The sequence below is a fragment of the Chanos chanos genome, chromosome 13 (assembly GCF_902362185.1).
Source record: "Chanos chanos chromosome 13, fChaCha1.1, whole genome shotgun sequence".
Classification (NCBI taxonomy): Eukaryota; Metazoa; Chordata; class Actinopteri; order Gonorynchiformes; family Chanidae; genus Chanos; species Chanos chanos.
Genome location: NC_044507.1, coordinates 23,684,611 through 23,703,978, shown reverse-complemented (window position 1 = coordinate 23,703,978; position 19,368 = coordinate 23,684,611). Strand labels below are relative to the sequence as shown.

The 19,368-nt window shown below is 40.8% G+C and overlaps 2 protein-coding genes across 2 annotated transcripts; both read right to left on the bottom strand.

The window, feature by feature from the left end:
• Positions 1-1,567: 1,567 nt before the first annotated feature.
• Positions 1,568-15,473, bottom strand: slc25a39 (solute carrier family 25 member 39). Its single transcript, XM_030789783.1, is given in 8 exon segments — positions 1,568-1,686; positions 1,984-2,064; positions 2,256-2,333; positions 4,162-4,210; positions 4,212-4,276; positions 4,582-4,755; positions 6,994-7,066; positions 15,429-15,473. Coding segments are annotated over 8 exon segments (684 nt in total).
• A 739-nt stretch (positions 15,474-16,212) lies between these two features.
• On the bottom strand, positions 16,213-17,782 carry rpl27 (ribosomal protein L27). Its single transcript, XM_030790316.1, has 4 exons — positions 17,702-17,782; positions 17,417-17,586; positions 16,437-16,547; positions 16,213-16,304 (listed from the first exon to the last, which is right to left on the bottom strand). Exons 1-4 carry the CDS (start codon positions 17,780-17,782, stop codon positions 16,256-16,258), a joined length of 411 nt encoding a protein of 136 aa, XP_030646176.1. The 3' UTR covers positions 16,213-16,255.
• Between the last annotated feature and the right edge of the window lie 1,586 nt (positions 17,783-19,368).

Here is a 19,368-nt window from a genome sequence, read left to right as displayed (position 1 = left end):
GACTGACAGTGTAATACAGGCCATGGCTGTGTGTTGTAACTGTATGGATTGACAGTATAATACAGGCTGTGACTGTGTGTTGTAGAGGGTGTCAGATTAATGTGATGCATGCATTTCAATATCAGGCTACTTCAACCACTTTGTAAATAAAATAAACAGTTATGGTTAGATTGTGAAAATGTGTTCCCTGTGAAACTCAAATTTATAGGAGGCTTTGTTTTGTTCAGATCAAAGTATACAAATGTTTAATTGTTTAATTAAATGTTTAATGCAAACGTTATTGCAAGGGCCTCGCAAAAGTAGCTTGGAAAAACAAAAACCCACCATGACCCTTAGGGGCTCCACAAACCCTTATTTCAAAGTCCATTTAAAACGTTTTTGTGTTAGTTGTAAAATTACATCTTCTTGTTATCATCTAAATCACCCTCTCTCTCTTACATGTTAATTAAATAATTTTCAACATACAATATCAAACATACTAGATGAAATGACAAAGCAAACTTGCTGCACCAAAACAGGCTACAAGTTCTGGATGAAACAGTAAAATCACAGTTAACTTTGTAAAACACTTGTTTAATTCAAGTACAGAACAGTGTTTTAAAACACATCCTAAAACACGACATATCAAGCGGTTTCACCTTTGGCTTTTTGCATCTCTCCAGGAAGGGAATCTATTTGATCCAGTTTTGATTTCAATTAGAACCTGCTCATGTGTACTGTAAATTCAGAATAAAAGTAGATTTGGTATTAAGGTTACAAATGTGTGTTTCAAGCATTTGTTGAGTTTTAATGCTCAACGTAAACGCAAACATTTTTGCGTTTGCTGAGGCATAACATACGCACTATGCTTAGTGTGCAGAGCAGTTTCACAGTGTCTGAAGTTCCCTCGCTGAAAATGGTGATGAAAGAAAAAATGTATTTTTGCACACATTCATTCATTCTCAAAGCCGCTTATCCTAATCAGGGTCACAGGGGCGCTGGAGCCTATCCCAGTGCCCATTGGGCAAAAAGCAGGGACAGGCAGCCTGGACAGGTTCCAAGTCCATCGCAGGATTTTTGCACACATGAGCGTAGTATTTTGTCTCAGTGGCGTCTTAACCTAATGAGCAAGTCTTTTACCATTAGACTTAATACTTTACTCACATGACATCTTTCATTTTCAGAAGCATTCAGAGTAAGCAACAGTAGTGTATAAACATCACATTTGTTACTGATGATGTCTAAGTTTCAAGTTCTGTTGGCATTATCATAAGGCTTCCTACGATTCTTCTGATGTTGTTGTAATCACATCACATTTCTAGGGAATATCACAGGGCTCTTTAGACCTGAAATCTTGAGCCAGTCTTGGAGGCAAAATCATCAAAATATGAAGTCTGTACCCAGGACCAGCTGCTCAGTTAGATATTGAGAACTTTCTGAGGACAGCGTCCAAGACAACAAGCCAACAGCTTTTTCCTCCCCTGTTAAACCTCTAGAAAGCTGTGAGCAGCTGGAGATCGCCTCACAGGTCCTAGTGTGTCAGTGGCAGAAGCCTGAAAATGCTGTGAAACACTCCCACTGGCACTCTTTAGCACCTATGCTGCTCTTGAGCAAGGTTCAGCGTCTGGAAGAACTTCTTCCCAAACTCATAGGTGCTGATCATGACTGCACATGCAGGGGGAACTTTGATCACTCTGGGCAAGAACCCTGGACAAGTGGGATTGGAAAACACATTTTATGTGCAATTACTAAGCATGGTTACGAAGCGTAGAGGACTGGATGCAATGTTAACTCAGAAGCACACACACCACAGGTCAACACAAAAAAAACATGTTCAGCATTTAATTGGTCTGAAAAAAAAACTCTGTTCATTTTGCTGTGTTTGATTTGTCTGACCTTCACTGAGATAGACTGTATTTAATGTTAGATGAGTAATGTCAGTACTATGATTAGAAGATTTTAAACTAAACTGAGCACAGTGTTGACTTATTGCTTGTCACTGACCTGAAAACAACCCTCTGTAGCCCAACTCAGCCCAGACTGTCCTCATTATGAGCCAAGTGGAGGGGGGTTTCTTCACTGTAACTGGAAAAAAGACAATTTAGCATAAAACAGCACACAGTGAGAGGAGGGGAGAAAACAGAGACAAAAAGATGAGATCAAGTTGACTATGCATTCAGTGAAAACGAACGTGAAAATGCTTGGAAATACAGGTTTAAATATAACTTTAGGCACTGCCAAGTTACCAACAATCCCCAGTACTTTCAAACATTAGCCTTCTGCTGGGTAGGATTTCACTAAATAAAATATAAAAATCAAGAGGTCGAACATCCGATTCAAAGTTAACACTGAACCTTTTCAAAGAGATATGCATCCTGCATAATCCCATAACAATGGCAGGATGTGCAGGGACACACTTATGTAAGGACACATGGAGGTCTACCAGAGTGTTCCAAAGACACACTTATCACAGTCATGGTCTCTGTGTTGGGAAGACACAGTTACTAGTGTCATTGTCTCTATGTTCGAGTGACACACTTATCAGAGTTTCTCATGGTCTCTGTGAAAATGAAACCCAATGTAGACCTACTGTGCTCAGTCAAACCTCCAACTGTTTCATACATTTAGCACGTACAGCACTGTCTCATACATGTAGCACATATAGCACTGTCTCATACATTTAGCATGTATAGCACTGTCTCATACAATTAGCACGTATAGCACTGTCTCATACATTTAGCATGTATAGCACTGTCTCATACATTTAGCATGTATAGCACTGTCTCATACAATTAGCACGTATAGCACTGTCTCATACATTTAGCACGTATAGCACTGTCTCATACAATTAGCACATATAGCACTGTCTCATACAATTAGCACGTACAGCACTGTCTCATACATTTAGCACATATAGCACTGTCTCATACAATTAGCACGTATAGCACTGTCTCAGACAATTAGCACGTACAGCACTGTCTCATACATGTAGCACATATAGCACTGTCTCATACAATTAGCACGTATAGCACTGTCTCATACAATTAGCACATATAGCACTGTCTCACACATTTAGCACGTATAGCACTGTCTCATACAATTAGCACGTACAGCACTGTCTCATACATGTAGCACATATAGCACTGTCTCATACAATTAGCACGTATAGCACTGTCTCATACAATTAGCACATATAGCACTGTCTCACACATTTAGCACGTATAGCACTGTCTCATACAATTAGCACGTATAGCACTGTCTCATACAATTAGCATGTACAGCACTGTCTCATACATGTAGCACATATAGCACTGTCTCATACAATTAGCACATATAGCACTGTCTCATACAATTAGCACGTATAGCACTGTCTCATACATTTAGCACATATAGCACTGTCTCATACATTTAGCACGTATAGCACTGTCTCATACATTTAGCATGTACAGCACTGTCTCATACATGTAGCACATATAGCACTGTCTCACACATTTAGCATGTACAGCACTGTCTCATACAATTAGCACATATAGCACTGTCTCACACATTTAGCATGTACAGCACTGTCTCACACATTTAGCATGTATAGCACTGTTTCATGGTAAATTCTTCAGTTATGTGCAGGTATTCTGCCTAACAACTTGATTTTCTAAAGCTTTCAAGATTCAAACTTTCAGCTCCTGCAGTACTGAAAATTGTCCCTGACTGCACCATTCACCGGTCCCGTTTCTCGTCTTAAACAGGAAAATAATGTGCACATGTGTGACATTAGTAAATTTGTCCCTAAATGTGCAGGCTTCTTCTTCAGATCACAGTTTGCTCATATTCGCTGACAAAAGAAACAAAAAATGTTTGTCCATAAGACAATATTCAAGTCTCCCTTCTCTCACTGAGCTAAACTGATCCAGTCTGTTTGACCCAGTCTGTCTGATCCTGACCCAGTCTGTCTGATACTGAACCAGTTAAAATCATGTGCAGCCCAGAGCAGACACCAGCGAACATATACACTTCCCTCTCAACTTCTTGCCCATCCAAATAAGTACAAGCTCTGTGGTAACCCCCAATATTAAAACATGATTTCAGAATGCAGGCTGGACTCTGTGGTGGGTCTGGGTTAGTGTCCTGGATAACAATAGAGAGTTTTCTAATGTAGACTGTTTTTCTAATGAGGAATGAAAATACTCACCATACCAGAGAAGGCTCCTGAAGTGAAGTTAACAGCAAAAGAGCCAATGCATCATCCCCCATTCCTCACACAGCTCTCGTTTCACCTGCTCATAGTTAAACCAGTACAGCGCTGAAGAGAGAGAGAGACATACACACACACACACACGTGAATCTTCACAGCTGTGAAAACAACTTGACTGTGAAAACAAGGGCAGGTATAAAAACAAGAGTAGGTATAAAATTATAGGTTAGAGCATTTTCCAAAAGAAAAAGAAAACTGCAATTTTTCCATAAAGACAATCAAACTGACTCCACGTGGCATCCAATAATGTTGGCAAATGTTGCCATATTTTCTTTTTTACGCTTTACATTAGCAGATCAATCTCTTACATAGCACTCATCAATGAGAATGGAGTATTGGAGACTAAGGCACACCCGAGAGAGGCACATCCCGTAGGACAGTAGGCCCCCAGTCCCTCCCTAAAGACAGCCAACCATCCTTAGCCACCACTGGGCCCATCCACACACTCAGCTCCCTGTGGGAGAGCTGCAGAGATTGGAGCTTAGTGCACACCAACTCCAGGGGACTGATCACAGTCACTGCTCCCACTGAGCAAGAGGAGGATGAGAGGAGGAGAGACAGAGGGAAAGGCTAAAGAAGTACCACAAACTTTCAATAAACGGGTGATTTTTTTCAACATTTAATAAATGACTGAGTTTCTCAACGTTTCAGTTAATAATCACTTCAGTAGGAGATAGTGCTACTGCGCTCTCAAAACTGTAACACAGCTGTTTGTGGGCCAGCATTCTTTAACCGGTTGGTGAATCCCAGTAATGGTGTATACAGGTAACTTAAATAGATAGACCTATGAGTCATGATGTTGGAACTCGTTTTTTTGTTTTTTTTTAAACCAAAAAATAGAAAAAGAGTTTTGAAGAATAAGAGGGCACCCTTGTAAAGAATCTTTCTGAACACTGGACGTGTAGTGTGTTTGTATGTTTGTTTTTAGCCTCAACAGAATTATGACAGTGGAGAGGAAGAGTCTCTCCGGATATTAGGCTCCATATACACCATTACACTGCCTGGTCCCCTGTACACCATTACACTGCCTGGTCCCCTGTACACCATCACACTGCCTGGTCCCATATACACCATTACACTGCCTGGTCCCCTGTACACCATTACACTGCCTGGTCCCCTGTACACCATTACACTGCCTGGTCCCCTGTACACCATCCCACTGCCTGGTCCCATATACACCATTACACTGCCTGGTCCCATATACACCATTACACTGCCTGGTCCCCTGTACACCATTACACTGCCTGGTCCCATATACACCATTACACTGCCTGGTCCCATACACACCATTATACTGCCTGGTCCCCTGTACACCATTACACTGCCTGGTCCCATACACACCATTACACTGCCTGGTCCCCTGTACACCATTACACTGCCTGGTCCCATATACACCATTACACTGCCTGGTCCCATACACACCATTACACTGCCTGGTCCCATATACACCATTACACTGCCTGGCCCCATACACACCATTACACTGCCTGGTCCCCTGTACACCATTACACTGCCTGGTCCCCTGTACACCATTACACTGCCTGGTCCCATATACACCATTACACTGCCTGGTCCCATACACACCATTATACTGCCTGGTCCCATATACACCATTATACTGCCTGGTCCCCTGTACACCATTACACTGCCTGGTCCCATATACACCATTACACTGCCTGGTCCCATATACACCATTACACTGCCTGGTCCCCTGTACACCATTACACTGCCTGGTCCCCTGTACACCATTATACTGCCTGGTCCCATATACACCATTACACTGCCTGGTCCCCTGTACACCATTACACTGCCTGGTCCCATACACACCATTATACTGCCTGGCCCCATATACACCATTACACTGCCTGGTCCCCTGTACACCATTACACTGCCTGGTCCCCTGTACACCATTACACTGCCTGGTCCCATACACACCATTATACTGCCTGGTCCCATATACACCATTAACACTGCCTGGTCCCATACACACCATTACACTGCCTGGCCCCATACACACCATTACACTGCCTGGTCCCATACACACCATTACACTGCCTGGTCCCCTGTACACCATTACACTGCCTGGTCCCATATACACCATTACACTGCCTGGTCCCATACACACCATTACACTGCCTGGCCCCATACACACCATTACACTGCCTGGCCCCCTATACACCATTACACTGCCTGGTCCCATACACACCATTACACTGCCTGGCCCCATACACACCATTACACTGCCTGGTCCCATACACACCATTACACTGCCTGGTCCCCTGTACACCATTACACTGCCTGGTCCCATATACACCATATGGACTAATCCTCCATTCCCTGAATGGTTTAATCAGGTTGGGAGGATGGATTGTAAGGAGGGGAAAACACAGACTCCAGGTGGTGATTTTAATGGCAAATCAAATCAGTGTGGTCTGATATGAGTTCTGGTTTTAGCGTTTGTGTCTGGGATGCCTTATGCACTAGCGGAGCACATTGTGCATAAACAGAAAACCTGCACTGTGAAGAGACAGTGTGTGACATAGCTGGTTTCATACTCACTCTTTCAGGGCTGGATAACCGCTCTCCAGGGCAATGAGTCTGCTAGCAGAGAGAGAGGGAGAGAGCGAGAGAAAAGATGCATAATGACAGACAGGTTAGAGTGAGGGAGCTAAACAACCATGAGTATGTTGCAAAAAGTATGCTGAAGCGAGTTCCCTTTGACTCTCCGTGTATACACCCGTGGGTTCTAACACACAGAGCTTTACGTGCCCACCGGGGCTCAGGCAGGGTAAGGCCTGCAATACCCAGCATCTCCACAGATGAATTACAGGTCAGGACCTGTGGTCACGACACCAACCTGAGACACTGAAAGTCACTCAACTTGTTCAGCCATTGGTCTGTAGTTAAATGTTATTTTTAAAGCCTTCTGGTGGTTATGTTGAGCAAACAATCCTGGAACCTCCTTGGAATTCAAAGTGCAATAAACATCCGCCATCCTTACAGCCTGACAGAGACAGAACCAAAAAGCTCACAGTCTGAACATCTCATGCTTTAACTACATGTTCTCAGGTGTTATTCATCCCTGAATTACCTAGTGTCACATGGTGGTGTGGGGTTATTTTACATCTTAACAACAAAAAATATTCAATTAAGGGCACTTGGCTCTTTCATTGATAGAAGGGCAAATGTCATACTGTGAAGTAAGCAAATGGTGTCTAAGCTGTGTGTTTTTTGGATTTAAAACAAAATCTGCACACCATCTGACACACTCAAGTTGCACTAGCAGGCAGAGAATTAAATAAATAAGCAGATGGAAGTCTTCATGTGGCATATTAATTAGTATTTTTACAAAGTACAGTGAATTCTGTGAAAACATTAAGCCTGCTTAAGTATAGTCATAAAGAAAAACATTTGTTTTGTTTTATTTTTTTTTAACTTGACCCTAACAACTGATGTTCCAAATCAAAATATTACTCTATTTTGTCATTTAATCCATTAGTTATCTGCAATGGGTTGGAAGGACATTAATGTAACTTATTACCCATCTATTTTGCCTATCCTTATATGCATTTCACAATGTTCCCATTTCCTGCTCAAGTTCATGTTTATTTGTATGGCGCTTTTTACAGCCAAAAATGGTCAAATCAGTTTTACCAAGACCAGTGCCTAAACCCCCATTGAGCAAGCACAAGGAGACAGTGGCAAGGAAAAACTCCCTAATGGAGTGAACAGGAGGAAGAAACCTTGGGAGGAACCAACACTCAACAGGAGGAGCCCATCCTCCTCTGGCCAGCACATAGAATAGAGACATCTACAGTATAAAATGAGTCCAGGATAACCAAGTTCAGTCGTTTATAAAATTATTTACAGTATATGATTTGTTTACAGTTTAAAAGATTTAATATACAGAGAATCTAGGGGTTACGGGTGTTATGAAATATGGATTAATTTGACAGCCAAGCAGTGTTTATATCACAAAGTTTGTCTTTGCAAAGGTTGTTCAGGCAGTGCTGTGATTGAGGGTGACTTTGAAGATTCACATGGAGAATGGGAATGACTCACTGAGATCAAGATTTGCTGACCTCCTTAACTCCGTAGGTATTAGTCAAAATGTCACAGGTCCCACTCACCACCATAGTCATACCCTAGACCTGGTTTTGTCCTTTGGGGTTAATGCTAACCAGTGGCGTACCATCAAGGCAAGCACTGCTTGCCTAACTTTCCTACGCGAAAATAAATGTCAAAAGACATATCTTTTGCTAATTTTCTACATATGTACACTACACAATCCACTACTGTCTATTTTAATACATTTCTCCCACGACCCGTCCACTGCCCTCTTGTGGCGTTTTTGTCCTGTTTCGCTTTTCTGCCGAGAATAAGCTGTGCTTGCCTACAGCTCGTTAAACTCAACGGCGGATCTGTTCAGCTGATATCATGGGTCCCGTTGAAAAGTGTAGGTGTAGGCAAGCAGTTTTAAAATCACTTGCCCTCTCCTGACATCAGTTTTTGCATTACAAGTTTGAAAAAACACACTCGTGCCTGCCCATTGCACCCGTATGATGATGCTCTGGGATAACTAGCCGACTAGCATGCTACTTTTAGCAGTGTTTCCACTGAACTCTCTACAGTTGACATTAGACAGCTAACATCAGAAACAGGAAAGGCAAGTGTTCTGAGAACAGTTGTGTATTTGTGTCCTGTGTTGGGCAGTAAAACGATTGAGCCCGAGATCAAAACCGTTACTTTACACGATAGAACAGTTGAGCCCTGGATCCAACCACTCTCTGATGCTCCAAAAATATATATTTTAATAATTAATTTAATATCATAAACCCGACTACTAGTCGACTAGGAAAATCTTTGGTCGGTGGGCAATCCTAGTGTATATTGACATGTATATATCTCACATGACCTATGAGAACTGAAAAATTAACACTGAATCTCTTTGAAATGAGAAAGATAAGAGATCACTTCCTAAACGAATTTCCACCAACGACCGTAAAGTCTCCATTTTCAAAATGTTTTGACGGTATTGCAGAGGCGGATATACCAAAGACTGAAAAATTTCATAACAATGCGTACTTCGCACAACTACTTTTAGATTAGCTTTTTGCAAATTTTTTGCCTACTGTACCGATTTGGTCGAAAATTCTTATCGACCATATGCGTAGATATGAACTTCACAAAATGACAGACGTAAATGTTGATAAAACATAAGTATTTTTAAATGTTACCTCACAAATCAATTAAGCATTATATCTGAATAAGGAAAAAACGTGAATCGATGAATGTAGGCCTACAGATAGATTTGTGACATTACACAAAGCCCGTGAAAGAGAATTCTTTGACAGAATTATGCTGCGTCCAAAACCGCATACTAACGTACTAAATAGTACGTCAAAACAGTACGCCACCATTAGTAGTACGTCCAAATACATAGTATGCATAGAGTAGTATGTGAATAGTACCCGGATGACATACTACTTCCGTTGGAAAAATGAAGTATGCGAGCACTGGACACTTTTCAATCCCGTAAGGCCACATGGTGCGCCTTATGGTGCGGCGTTTAAATGTACCGCTGTCTGTTTACAGGTGGTCGTCATTAAACCGCGATTATAAAGCTCACGCACAAAAATGTGGCGCAGTTTGATTACCTCGTTAGTGCGTCCAAATTCTAGCGTACTTTCTGTCTGAAATCTTTTAGTGCGTACCTCAATGCAACTTTAGCGTGCAGTGTGTAGTATGCGGTTTTGGACGCAGCTTTAGATTGCAATTTAAAAACAAATCTGCTGATCCAGAACCAGAGAGGAGCTTGAATAAAAAACAGAAAGTTCCTCTCAGCTTAAAACAATCTTTTCAAGTTCCACCGTCACCTGAAGCTAGAATATTCCTTTTAAACGAGCAACAGCATAAAGATAAAAATGTGTCCGAGCAAACTAAAGGCAAGTTAAATAAAAAAAGTCCGTGTGCTTCACCGTTAACAGGTTTGAAATCCGTATGATTTACTGTTGGTTTAATGCAATTACGCAGGCAATATTAAACACTGACACATTACAAAAACTGACTAAATCCAAAAAGTGAAATTCCCAAAGCAAAACTGTACCACAAAGCTACATAAATATGTACGACAGGAAGGATGCACAGTGGGTATGTCAGCAATTCTACCGGTGTTAAAGGATATCAGCAGAGAATTTCCAGCAATTGAATTGGGAAAAGAAAATTACCTGGTAGATTTACTGTACCCTTTACATTTGTGGTTTAAAGAAATTCATTTATCTAACTCATTTGAAGTTCGTGATGAACACCTAGCAAAAAACATAAATATCCCAGCTGTACTGACCACAGATTTGACAACTGGACAGACAGCTGAGGAACTCATAATTGGCAGCTTAAATGAACATTTACATTCACTTATTTTTAAAAAGATTCTAGATATTCTAGTTGTAATAATTCCTAAAGCACAGCAAAAATCTGTCATAAGAATACCACTTTCCTCATATATTGCAGTTAAATGGAATTGGCCAAGTTACATACAAGAAAAAATCTATTGTATGCCACAGAGGGACAGCAAAGCAAGGCCACTACTGGGCAGCTCTATTTAAAGAAAATAACCTAATTAAAGCTAATGATCTACAACTAAGCACTGAGGTGGGATGCAGTAAAAACTAGGACAGAAACAGTGTTGTCTTCATTTTTGAAAGGCATAGTATTGACTCTGCCACACCCGTACCAAAAGAACATAAAGACAATAGAGGCACAGACCTATGTCTCGGTTTTATTGCATTCCACATTAGCTTTCAAAAATTCCTTAGCTGATTTAAGCAACATGTCGTCAAAGTGTGAGGCATTTCGAGAGACTCTGGAAAACATGAGAAAAACGCATAGCATGTCACTTTCTACACTCCTACTGACAACACATACAACCAACCACCTATCATTACACAAGGACTAAAATGTCAGTTGTGAGTCATCAGCATAAAAATGGAAGTTAATGCATTGCTTATGGGATGATGTCTCCTAATGGTGGCAAGTACAAGGAGAACAATAAGGGACCTAAAACAAACCCTTGAGGCACACTGTATTTAACCTGAGTGATATCCGATAGTTCCCCATTTACACTTACAAAGTGGTGGCGATCTGTCAGGTAAGATTTAAACCATACTAATGCCTGTCCACAAATGCCAAGGCACTTCTGAAGCCCATCCAGAAGTATACTGTGGTCTACAGTGTCAAATGCTGCACTAAAGTCTAGTTATGCACATGATGAGACATCCACGGTCAAAGGACAAAAGTAGGTCATTAGTTACTCTGACTGGTGCTGTCTCTGTGCTGTGGGGGGGGGCTAAATCCAGACCGACAGTCTCATTTCTCTGGAGGAACGAGCACAATTGAAAAGATGCAACTTTTTCTATTTGGACAAAAATGGGAGGTTAGAGATTGGTCTATAGTTAGTCAAATCACATGGGTGAAGATCAGGTTATACCATCTTGATAAGTGGTCTAATGACTGCTATTTGAATGCGCTCTGTATGTGTCCAAGGTTTAGAGAGGAATTAAGGATGTTTTGTAACGGTTCTGAAATTGCAGGAAGTAACTCTTTTATAGTGTTTCCACATAAGTTCATGACAAACCAAACTCAGTCCTCCTAAAGTGGACCAAAAAGTGGACCAACAGAAAAGGGACTCAGTTCTTTTTTCATTCACGTTGTGAGTTCATTTGAACGAGGACTCAGTTCCCTTTCTGGATGACTTCGGGTCTGATGGAGCCTCAGTCCTCTTTCTGTCCTTGCTATTGTTACCAGCATATGGACTCCAAGATGCCATGAATTTACATTTAATAGACTCTGTTTTCTTGTGATGACATGTTATTTTTTTGTTGTTGTTGTTGTTTGTTTTCTCGAGATCTCAAGTTATTTATGTCATTATCAAGAAACTTTTCTCGAGATAAAGACATAATTAATTTGAGATCAAGAAAACATTTTTCCCTGATAATTAATTAATTGATAGTTATCACGGGAAAACAAAGTTTTGTTATTTCATGATAATGAAATAAATAACTTGAGACCTCGAGAAAACAGGAAACATAACACGTTATCACGAGCAAATGGAATTAAAATAAAAATGTAAACTGATGGCATCTTACTGCTTTCATACTAGCTGCCATGGTACTGGTTCTGTCTGTTTGTTTTTTGTTTTTGTTTTTTTAACATCCCAGTGCAATAGCATGTGATCTGTCTACTGCAAGCCTACAGGGCTAAAATACAATGGCAAAAGGCGAAGAGAACCTGGAACGCTTTGTGTTCACACTGCACAGGTTAGCGAACCCCAATGCGGAATGGAGCGAACCAAATTGAGACCACCTCCTAAAGTTCGTTTCAGAGGGGTCTGAACAGTGGTGGTTCTCGCTTGTATGGCGCCCTAGCTCAGGTCATACAGAACAGCCATGTTCTATAGAACAGCATGTCCCTTATTTTGTGTATTAAGCTGTCTGTGGAATTTTATTGTATTATTACCCTCTGCTTCTCTGGCTGTTTGTCCTTTCTTTCTTTCTTTTGTGACGACACTATATACTCTTAAAGTATATATTTATATTCCTATTCTGCTTGAGAATTTATGTTCTTGGCAGGTAATAACCAGGGGTGGACAGTAACGAAGTACATTTACTTGAGTACGGTACTTAAGTACATTTTTCGAGTATCTGTACTTTACTTGAGTGTTTTTTTGTTTGTTTTTTTTTGGAAACTTATGACTTTTACTCCACTACATTTGAAATACAAATATTGTACTTTTCACTCCACTACATTTCTATGAAGGTTCTCGTTACTCGTTACTTTAACGCATAGCTTTGAAGTCAGCGGAATTCTAAAATGCGATAGGCCATATTGTGTTCATCACAGGGGGAAAACCAATCACAGTAAACTACTCCAATGCTGTCAGTCAAGTGCGTGCTGCATTTTTTTAACAACTGAACTTGGCGGTTTTACTGATGGCTACTGCAATGGAAGATAAAGATGATAAAGATAAAGGTTCCTCACCAGAGCAGCCATGGCCATATCTTAAGTCCATGTCTGAGATTTTTGAAATCAACTGGTTTCCAAGCTAATTGCTTCCCGTATGCGTTCGTGTGCTGTGTTCGCCTGACACTTACAATCATTTGCCTGTGTGAATCCACTGCTGACGCATACTAATAGATAGCGAAAATGCCGCGTTAACGTTACTGACAAAAATCCTTTCAGAAATATATGTTTTAATCTTGTCAGGTAAATACCGTAATATTTGTAAGGTCAGCGGATTCACGTAGGACCCGGTCCCAATAAGACGAGGGGGGCGGGAATCAAGCGGTGACGATGGTCATCCAGCTGTTTCACATTTCAGACAATGCTATGTAGTAGAAGTAAAATTAACCTAGCCCACAACATTATGACGTGTTTATCCTTTTAAGGCCAATCTGAGTTAACCTAGTGCCTGTTTAACTGAAGCTATGCACTGTCTTTTATAGAGGAAGCATTTGGTTCAACTGTGTTTCTATAGGCTTTGTAGCATATTCCACAAGCTTTTTATTCTACAGGTTAAGCAAGTCAGTGCATTCAGTAAGTTGTTTCAGAGTCATTAGACTCTGTAAATGCATTGTTGCAACAATACAACAATGCGATGACATTAAAAAGAAAATGTACTTTTGAATACTTAAGTATTTTTAAAAGCAAGTACTCCAATAACAGGGACTGAACAGGGCCGTAACACAAAGCTGACATTCAGACAGAGTACACACACTGTTACAGAAATGATGTTGAACACCTGTATGATTTTACACAGGAAATGGGAACAATGTGAGATGCGTGAGAGGACAGGCGGATTAGATGGGCAATAAATAACGCATTAATGTCCGCAAAACATACTGGAGCTACTGCAGTAAACTAGTGGATTAAGTGGCAAAATGTGTGTAATATTTAAATCGAAGTGTCAGTAACTGAAGCCAAGTTAAACGCCATCATAAATGAAAAACAATTCATAAATCAGTCCGTGTTTCTTTGTGATTGCACCTTGCCATTATTCAGTACTAATGAATTTACCGCACTCGCAACTTGGAAATCAGCTTGAAAACGTTCTTTACTTATTCACGCAACTCGCATTTGTCTGCCGGCACCCGGCTGTCACGCAAAATGATACACTCACCTTAATCTTAAAAAGTTTCTTCAGAGTATTTTATTCCATTGAGGCGAGGCTGGTCGATTGTCTGACCTGTCAGAATGTGGATCGTGTTGATCTATTGTTGGGACAAGGTCAATCGGACCATGTATTTCACAGTGTTGTCGCACTTACATTGCTTCCTAAATCTTCGTATAAGGTGTTGCTGCAAGGGGCAACTCTAAGGCCAGGTCAAAGGACAAGCACATTCAACCACTAAGTCTTCTGTGTACTTCTCCTTTGTGCAGTAATGCCGCCTTCTCGAACCGCTAAATAGGCGCGCTTAAACATTCCCTTGCCGGTTTATCAGTTGCAACTCTATAACGCCACTGGTCGATGTCTCTTTTCTTCACGCCTCTTCATTGTACTCATTTGGCATCATATGTAGTTTACCTGGTACGCTTTACCTCACACATTACCTTTATTTAGAGACTCTTGGGAGATCTAGACATGCCGGGCTACGAGAAAGACAAGAGTAAAACAATTACGAGCGTCTTCAAACCATGTTGAAAGCACGTCAGTGTAACCAACAATAATTTCAAAGTTTCTTTTAGGACTTGGTTGTCTAATCAGTGGGTGCAGGATATCGGTCAAAAGCAAGTTCACAGTTAAAGTACGAATTTAAGTGACAACTATCGATAATTTTTCTGCACTCAAATTTAATTAGTTTCGGCAGGTACAAGGCCATCCGAACGGTCAAAATTATGGGTATTACTTGTCAAGTAATCTTATTTTAAACAAAGTGATGCCCCAACCGCCCTCTTAACAATTCAGGTCTCAAGGAATGTGTTACATTTAAAACCAAACGCTAACATCCGTAAACTTTAGATTCAAATGTGGCCAATGACAATCCATTAACTCAATTACTTGACACTGTACGTTCCACCTACGGGAATTCTGTCGATAAAGCTATGATTCCGTATTTGCATCAGCTGTGTTGGTGAAAGTATGGTGTTCAAACCAGATGCATCGGAGAATTAAACTCACATTTAAACTAAAGACAATAAATCTCACTCTCAGGATCCAATGGGCCACCAGCCGATTGTCACGAACTCGCATCTTTTCACATATGGATCCTCTGGGCTCAGCTGGCCGCTTGTCCGCACACAGAAAACCACGAGCGCAGTTTCACCATTTGACTGAATTCTTTGTGCCCATGCCAGGGTCCAGCCGGGACCAATAAAACAGCTATTTTACTTAAAACTTTGTAATTCCTACATAATCAAAACGGCCATTTTGGGAGCATTAACTTTGTTTTATTTTCTTCCATAAATCAAACGATTTAACTAGGTAACGTGATAGATATCTTAACAACTTTAATTAAATAGATGGTGTAAGAACAGTCTTAGATGATGGGTTTCATGTTGTGTGTGTCGAGATAGTAAATACTGTTTTTACATGATGGGCGTCGGTGTGTCTTGAGATGTTAAGTCCTAAAATAACAGCTATGAGACAGCACTGAAAGAATGATTTCATCTCAGTCTTTGTACTGATCCAGCTGTACATCTATACATCAAACACACACACTGCTTCTGGCTCTCCTGTCAGTCATGTCCAGTAACCTTAAGGTTCAGTCTTCAATCCTCCATCAGAACATCCATGAGACCAAAAACACTGTTAGACAGGAACTGTAATAGAACAGTAAGTCTAGAAATGTAGTATTCCTGTGAAATTTTCATATTAACAATCCATTTGCTCTAACAATGCCAATTACGTAAAGACTCGGTGGACAAGAGACGCCTCTGAGGGTAGACTGGGTTGAGACTAGAGTTTAGAAAAACAAACACAAATGACATGCTTGGCTTTTTTCCCCCAAATTTATTAGTGAAACCATTGTGAGTCTAGAATCGGAGCTTCTGGAAGAACCACTTATTTTTGCCGGTCTTGTACCTGCAAAAAGGAAATTCCATTAACAGTGATTCAAAATACACAAATACTCAAGAGTCATTTCAACTGGAGCAGACACAGTTTTTTACTACAGATGTTTCTGTGCTTTCTTCACTGAGCCAACAGAACACTCACCTCTCCTCAAACTTGACCTTGGCCTCTCTCCTCGCTTTGCGCTTCAGAGCAGGATCCCTGAAAACATCCTTGTTGACAACAGTTTTGTCCAGGGGAATGTCAACAGAGTATCTGTGAAGATAGGAGGCAAATCTTAGCTCACAAACACAACTCAATTCAAATCATCTTTGTAGAGCAAGTAGGAAACTGAGTCTGAACAAATGTTTGACGGGCAGAGACGGAACAGAATTATTTATTTACCACATCTGTCTCACTCGCTTGCTCAGGCACAGACAAGTCACTACATTTGGTGTTTGGTACTGACAGTTACCAGAATAAGTCAAAAGAACATAATATTTTGTAAATTCAGACATACTGGTCACTGATCACATCAAAATAATTTCAAATTTGTACAATACTTTGTTAATGTGCTTTATACCCCAGTGCAAAAGACCAAAAGATCTCGATGTTGAACGAACAGGATGAGAAATAGACGTATCATGAATCCAAAATTCAGAGAGGCACAGTGCTACGTGGTTTAGTGCATGCAACTTTTCAGAGGAAACTTCTATGGCCCACTGCCACATCTGGAACTACCCACGAGTACAACCTGCCACACTGTTTAAGAACATCCTCTCTAAAATTAAGAGCCAGTGAAAATGCAGCAGCAAAATCAAACCAAGGTAAAGGCTCAGCCAACGACTAATGTGTGGAATATGGTAAACATTATTTGCAAAATGAAAAACTCTTTTCAACAGAGAGCACCTACTAACAGAGAACACTGACACACATTTCAGCATAAACAGTGTCTGCAGTTATTACTAACCACACCAGCCCAAGCCAAAGACTACTGAAGACTTAGCCTGACAAAGATTAAACAAGACAAGAGCAGTCCAGAGAATACTCAGTACATATCAACACAAGACTGCAATACAATTATCAAGTCATATGACTGAAGACTACTCAAAGCTGTCAAGTTCATAAAGTAGGTTTACTCTTACCTTGTTGGCATGAGGTGGTTGTAGTTGAACACCTTCACAAAGGCCTTGATCTTGGACCGCTTGGCAACTTTCTTCTTGCCCATGCTAGTGGTCACTTTCCGTGGGTAGCGGTCGATACCAGCCACCAGAGCGTGGCTGTACTGGCGATCAGCGGTACCATCATCAATGTTCTACACGACACAGAAAAACATATCAATGAAACACCGACACGTTTGTAAAACCATGGACTGCTGTAATGTCACAGTCATTCGTCAGCTGGCAGGGAACCAATGCCTTCGCTCTTACCTTTACGATGACGGCTTTACGTCCGGCGTAGCGTCCAGCTAGGACCATCACAACCTTGCCAGGTTTCATGAACTTGCCCATCTCTAAACACAACACAGACAATAGTTCCAGACAAATGGGCACACAAAACAGTGCACATATGTACCGCACAATCAAAAACAGGACTTATTTCTAATGAACGGTCACAAAAAGCCTTTCAGGCTAGAGTAAACTAGGCGAACAATAGTCAGATTTACGCCGTTTACTTTCGCATTCCCTCCCACAAGGCTACTCCTCTTGCTCAAAAGATTTCTTGAAACGCATCTTAACCCGTGTCTACCGCCCAAGATCTCCAAAGACAGAAAAACGGTAGCTAATTCCAGTAAACACAATGCTAATTGAAAACTTCGCCGTTCCATCTAGTTACTGATCCAACTTGCTAAACTAAATGCAGTACAAACAAGTCTCACGTATTCCCCTAAAACAAAAATCATAACCTCACCACTGTTACAGAGTAGTGTTTTAAAAAAAAAACATATACAAACGCGGTACTGCCATGTTATCACACTAGCACGGACGGGACAGTAATTCAGTGTCACATTATATCATCTCTCTGGTGTTATTTTGGCCCAACTCGGGACAATTGACGACTTGCTTAATCCTTAGATATGTGTTATATTCCCCAAACGTAATAAAAAGGTAAAACATTTAAATTCATAGGCTGATGGAGACGGATATTTTTGTAGAAGCATTACTCACTGATGGTGTCCTATGGCCGACGTTAACAGGAAAGGAAGTTGGAAAGGTTTGTGTGACCTTTCACACCAGGAGAATATGACGTACTTCCTTTCAATTTACAAAACGATGGTATGGAATGATTTTCGGTTTAGTTACTTGTGTTATTTAGGACTTACATATGTGCTTGCGGATTTGTGAGCGACAAACTCAAGACAGTGAGCAATATTTACAAATACAAACACAGATCCGGTGATGTGAGACAAATCTGCATTACACACACGAAGCCCCCTCGGTCGTTTGACCAAACACAAACAAGTTTCCGCACTTCCACTAACAGTGGAAACATTGCAGGATACTACGCGGATGAGGAATAAATAAAAAGCGAGAGAAGTGCAAACATGCTGATTACTCTTTCTGACATCCAGATATAAAGTTGCGTGAGGATTATGGCTGCACCAACTGTATGTTACGCTCCGTTTTGAGACATGGTTGGGTTGAGCTAGCTCTTAGACATTGTTCATGAACCGTCATGCAATTCTTTGAGTCAGCGGAGTTCGCAGCATATAGGTCCAGGTTCCCCTGCTCCCAGCCCCCGAGTCATTACAGAAAACAAAATGCTCTGGCGTTGATCCAGCATGTTTTATTTGGTATCTCACATCCATTTGATTGTGCTGAACACAAAGATAATTTAACAGCTTAGGCCGGACACAGCCGTGATATATCACCCCAGTTCAGACACACAGACACTGAATAAAATCACATGAATGAATCCTAATTAATGATCTTGTCCGAATAAAATCACAATTCCTTCAACTTCAAAAAAACTTGAAAAATTAATATAAATATATATATATAGAGAGAGAGAGAGCTGGGGACTACGGAATACAATATGCGAAATACAAATCACCATTTAATGACCGAAAACAACAAAAACTGGTTAAACTCTGGAA

What these genes read in the sequence shown, in the direction of transcription:
- rpl27 (XM_030790316.1), bottom strand. Translation starts at nt 17,782, where the DNA reads ATGGGCAAGTTCATGAAACCTGGCAAGGTTGTGATGGTCCTAGCTGGA. An exon ending in GTAAAGCCGTCATCGTAAAG is followed by an intron (nt 17,587 to 17,701) that starts GTAAGAGCGAAG and finishes TGTGTCGTGTAG; the next exon opens with AACATTGATGATGGTACCGC. An exon ending in AACCACCTCATGCCAACAAG is followed by an intron (nt 16,548 to 17,416) that starts GTAAGAGTAAAC and finishes CTATCTTCACAG; the next exon opens with ATACTCTGTTGACATTCCCC.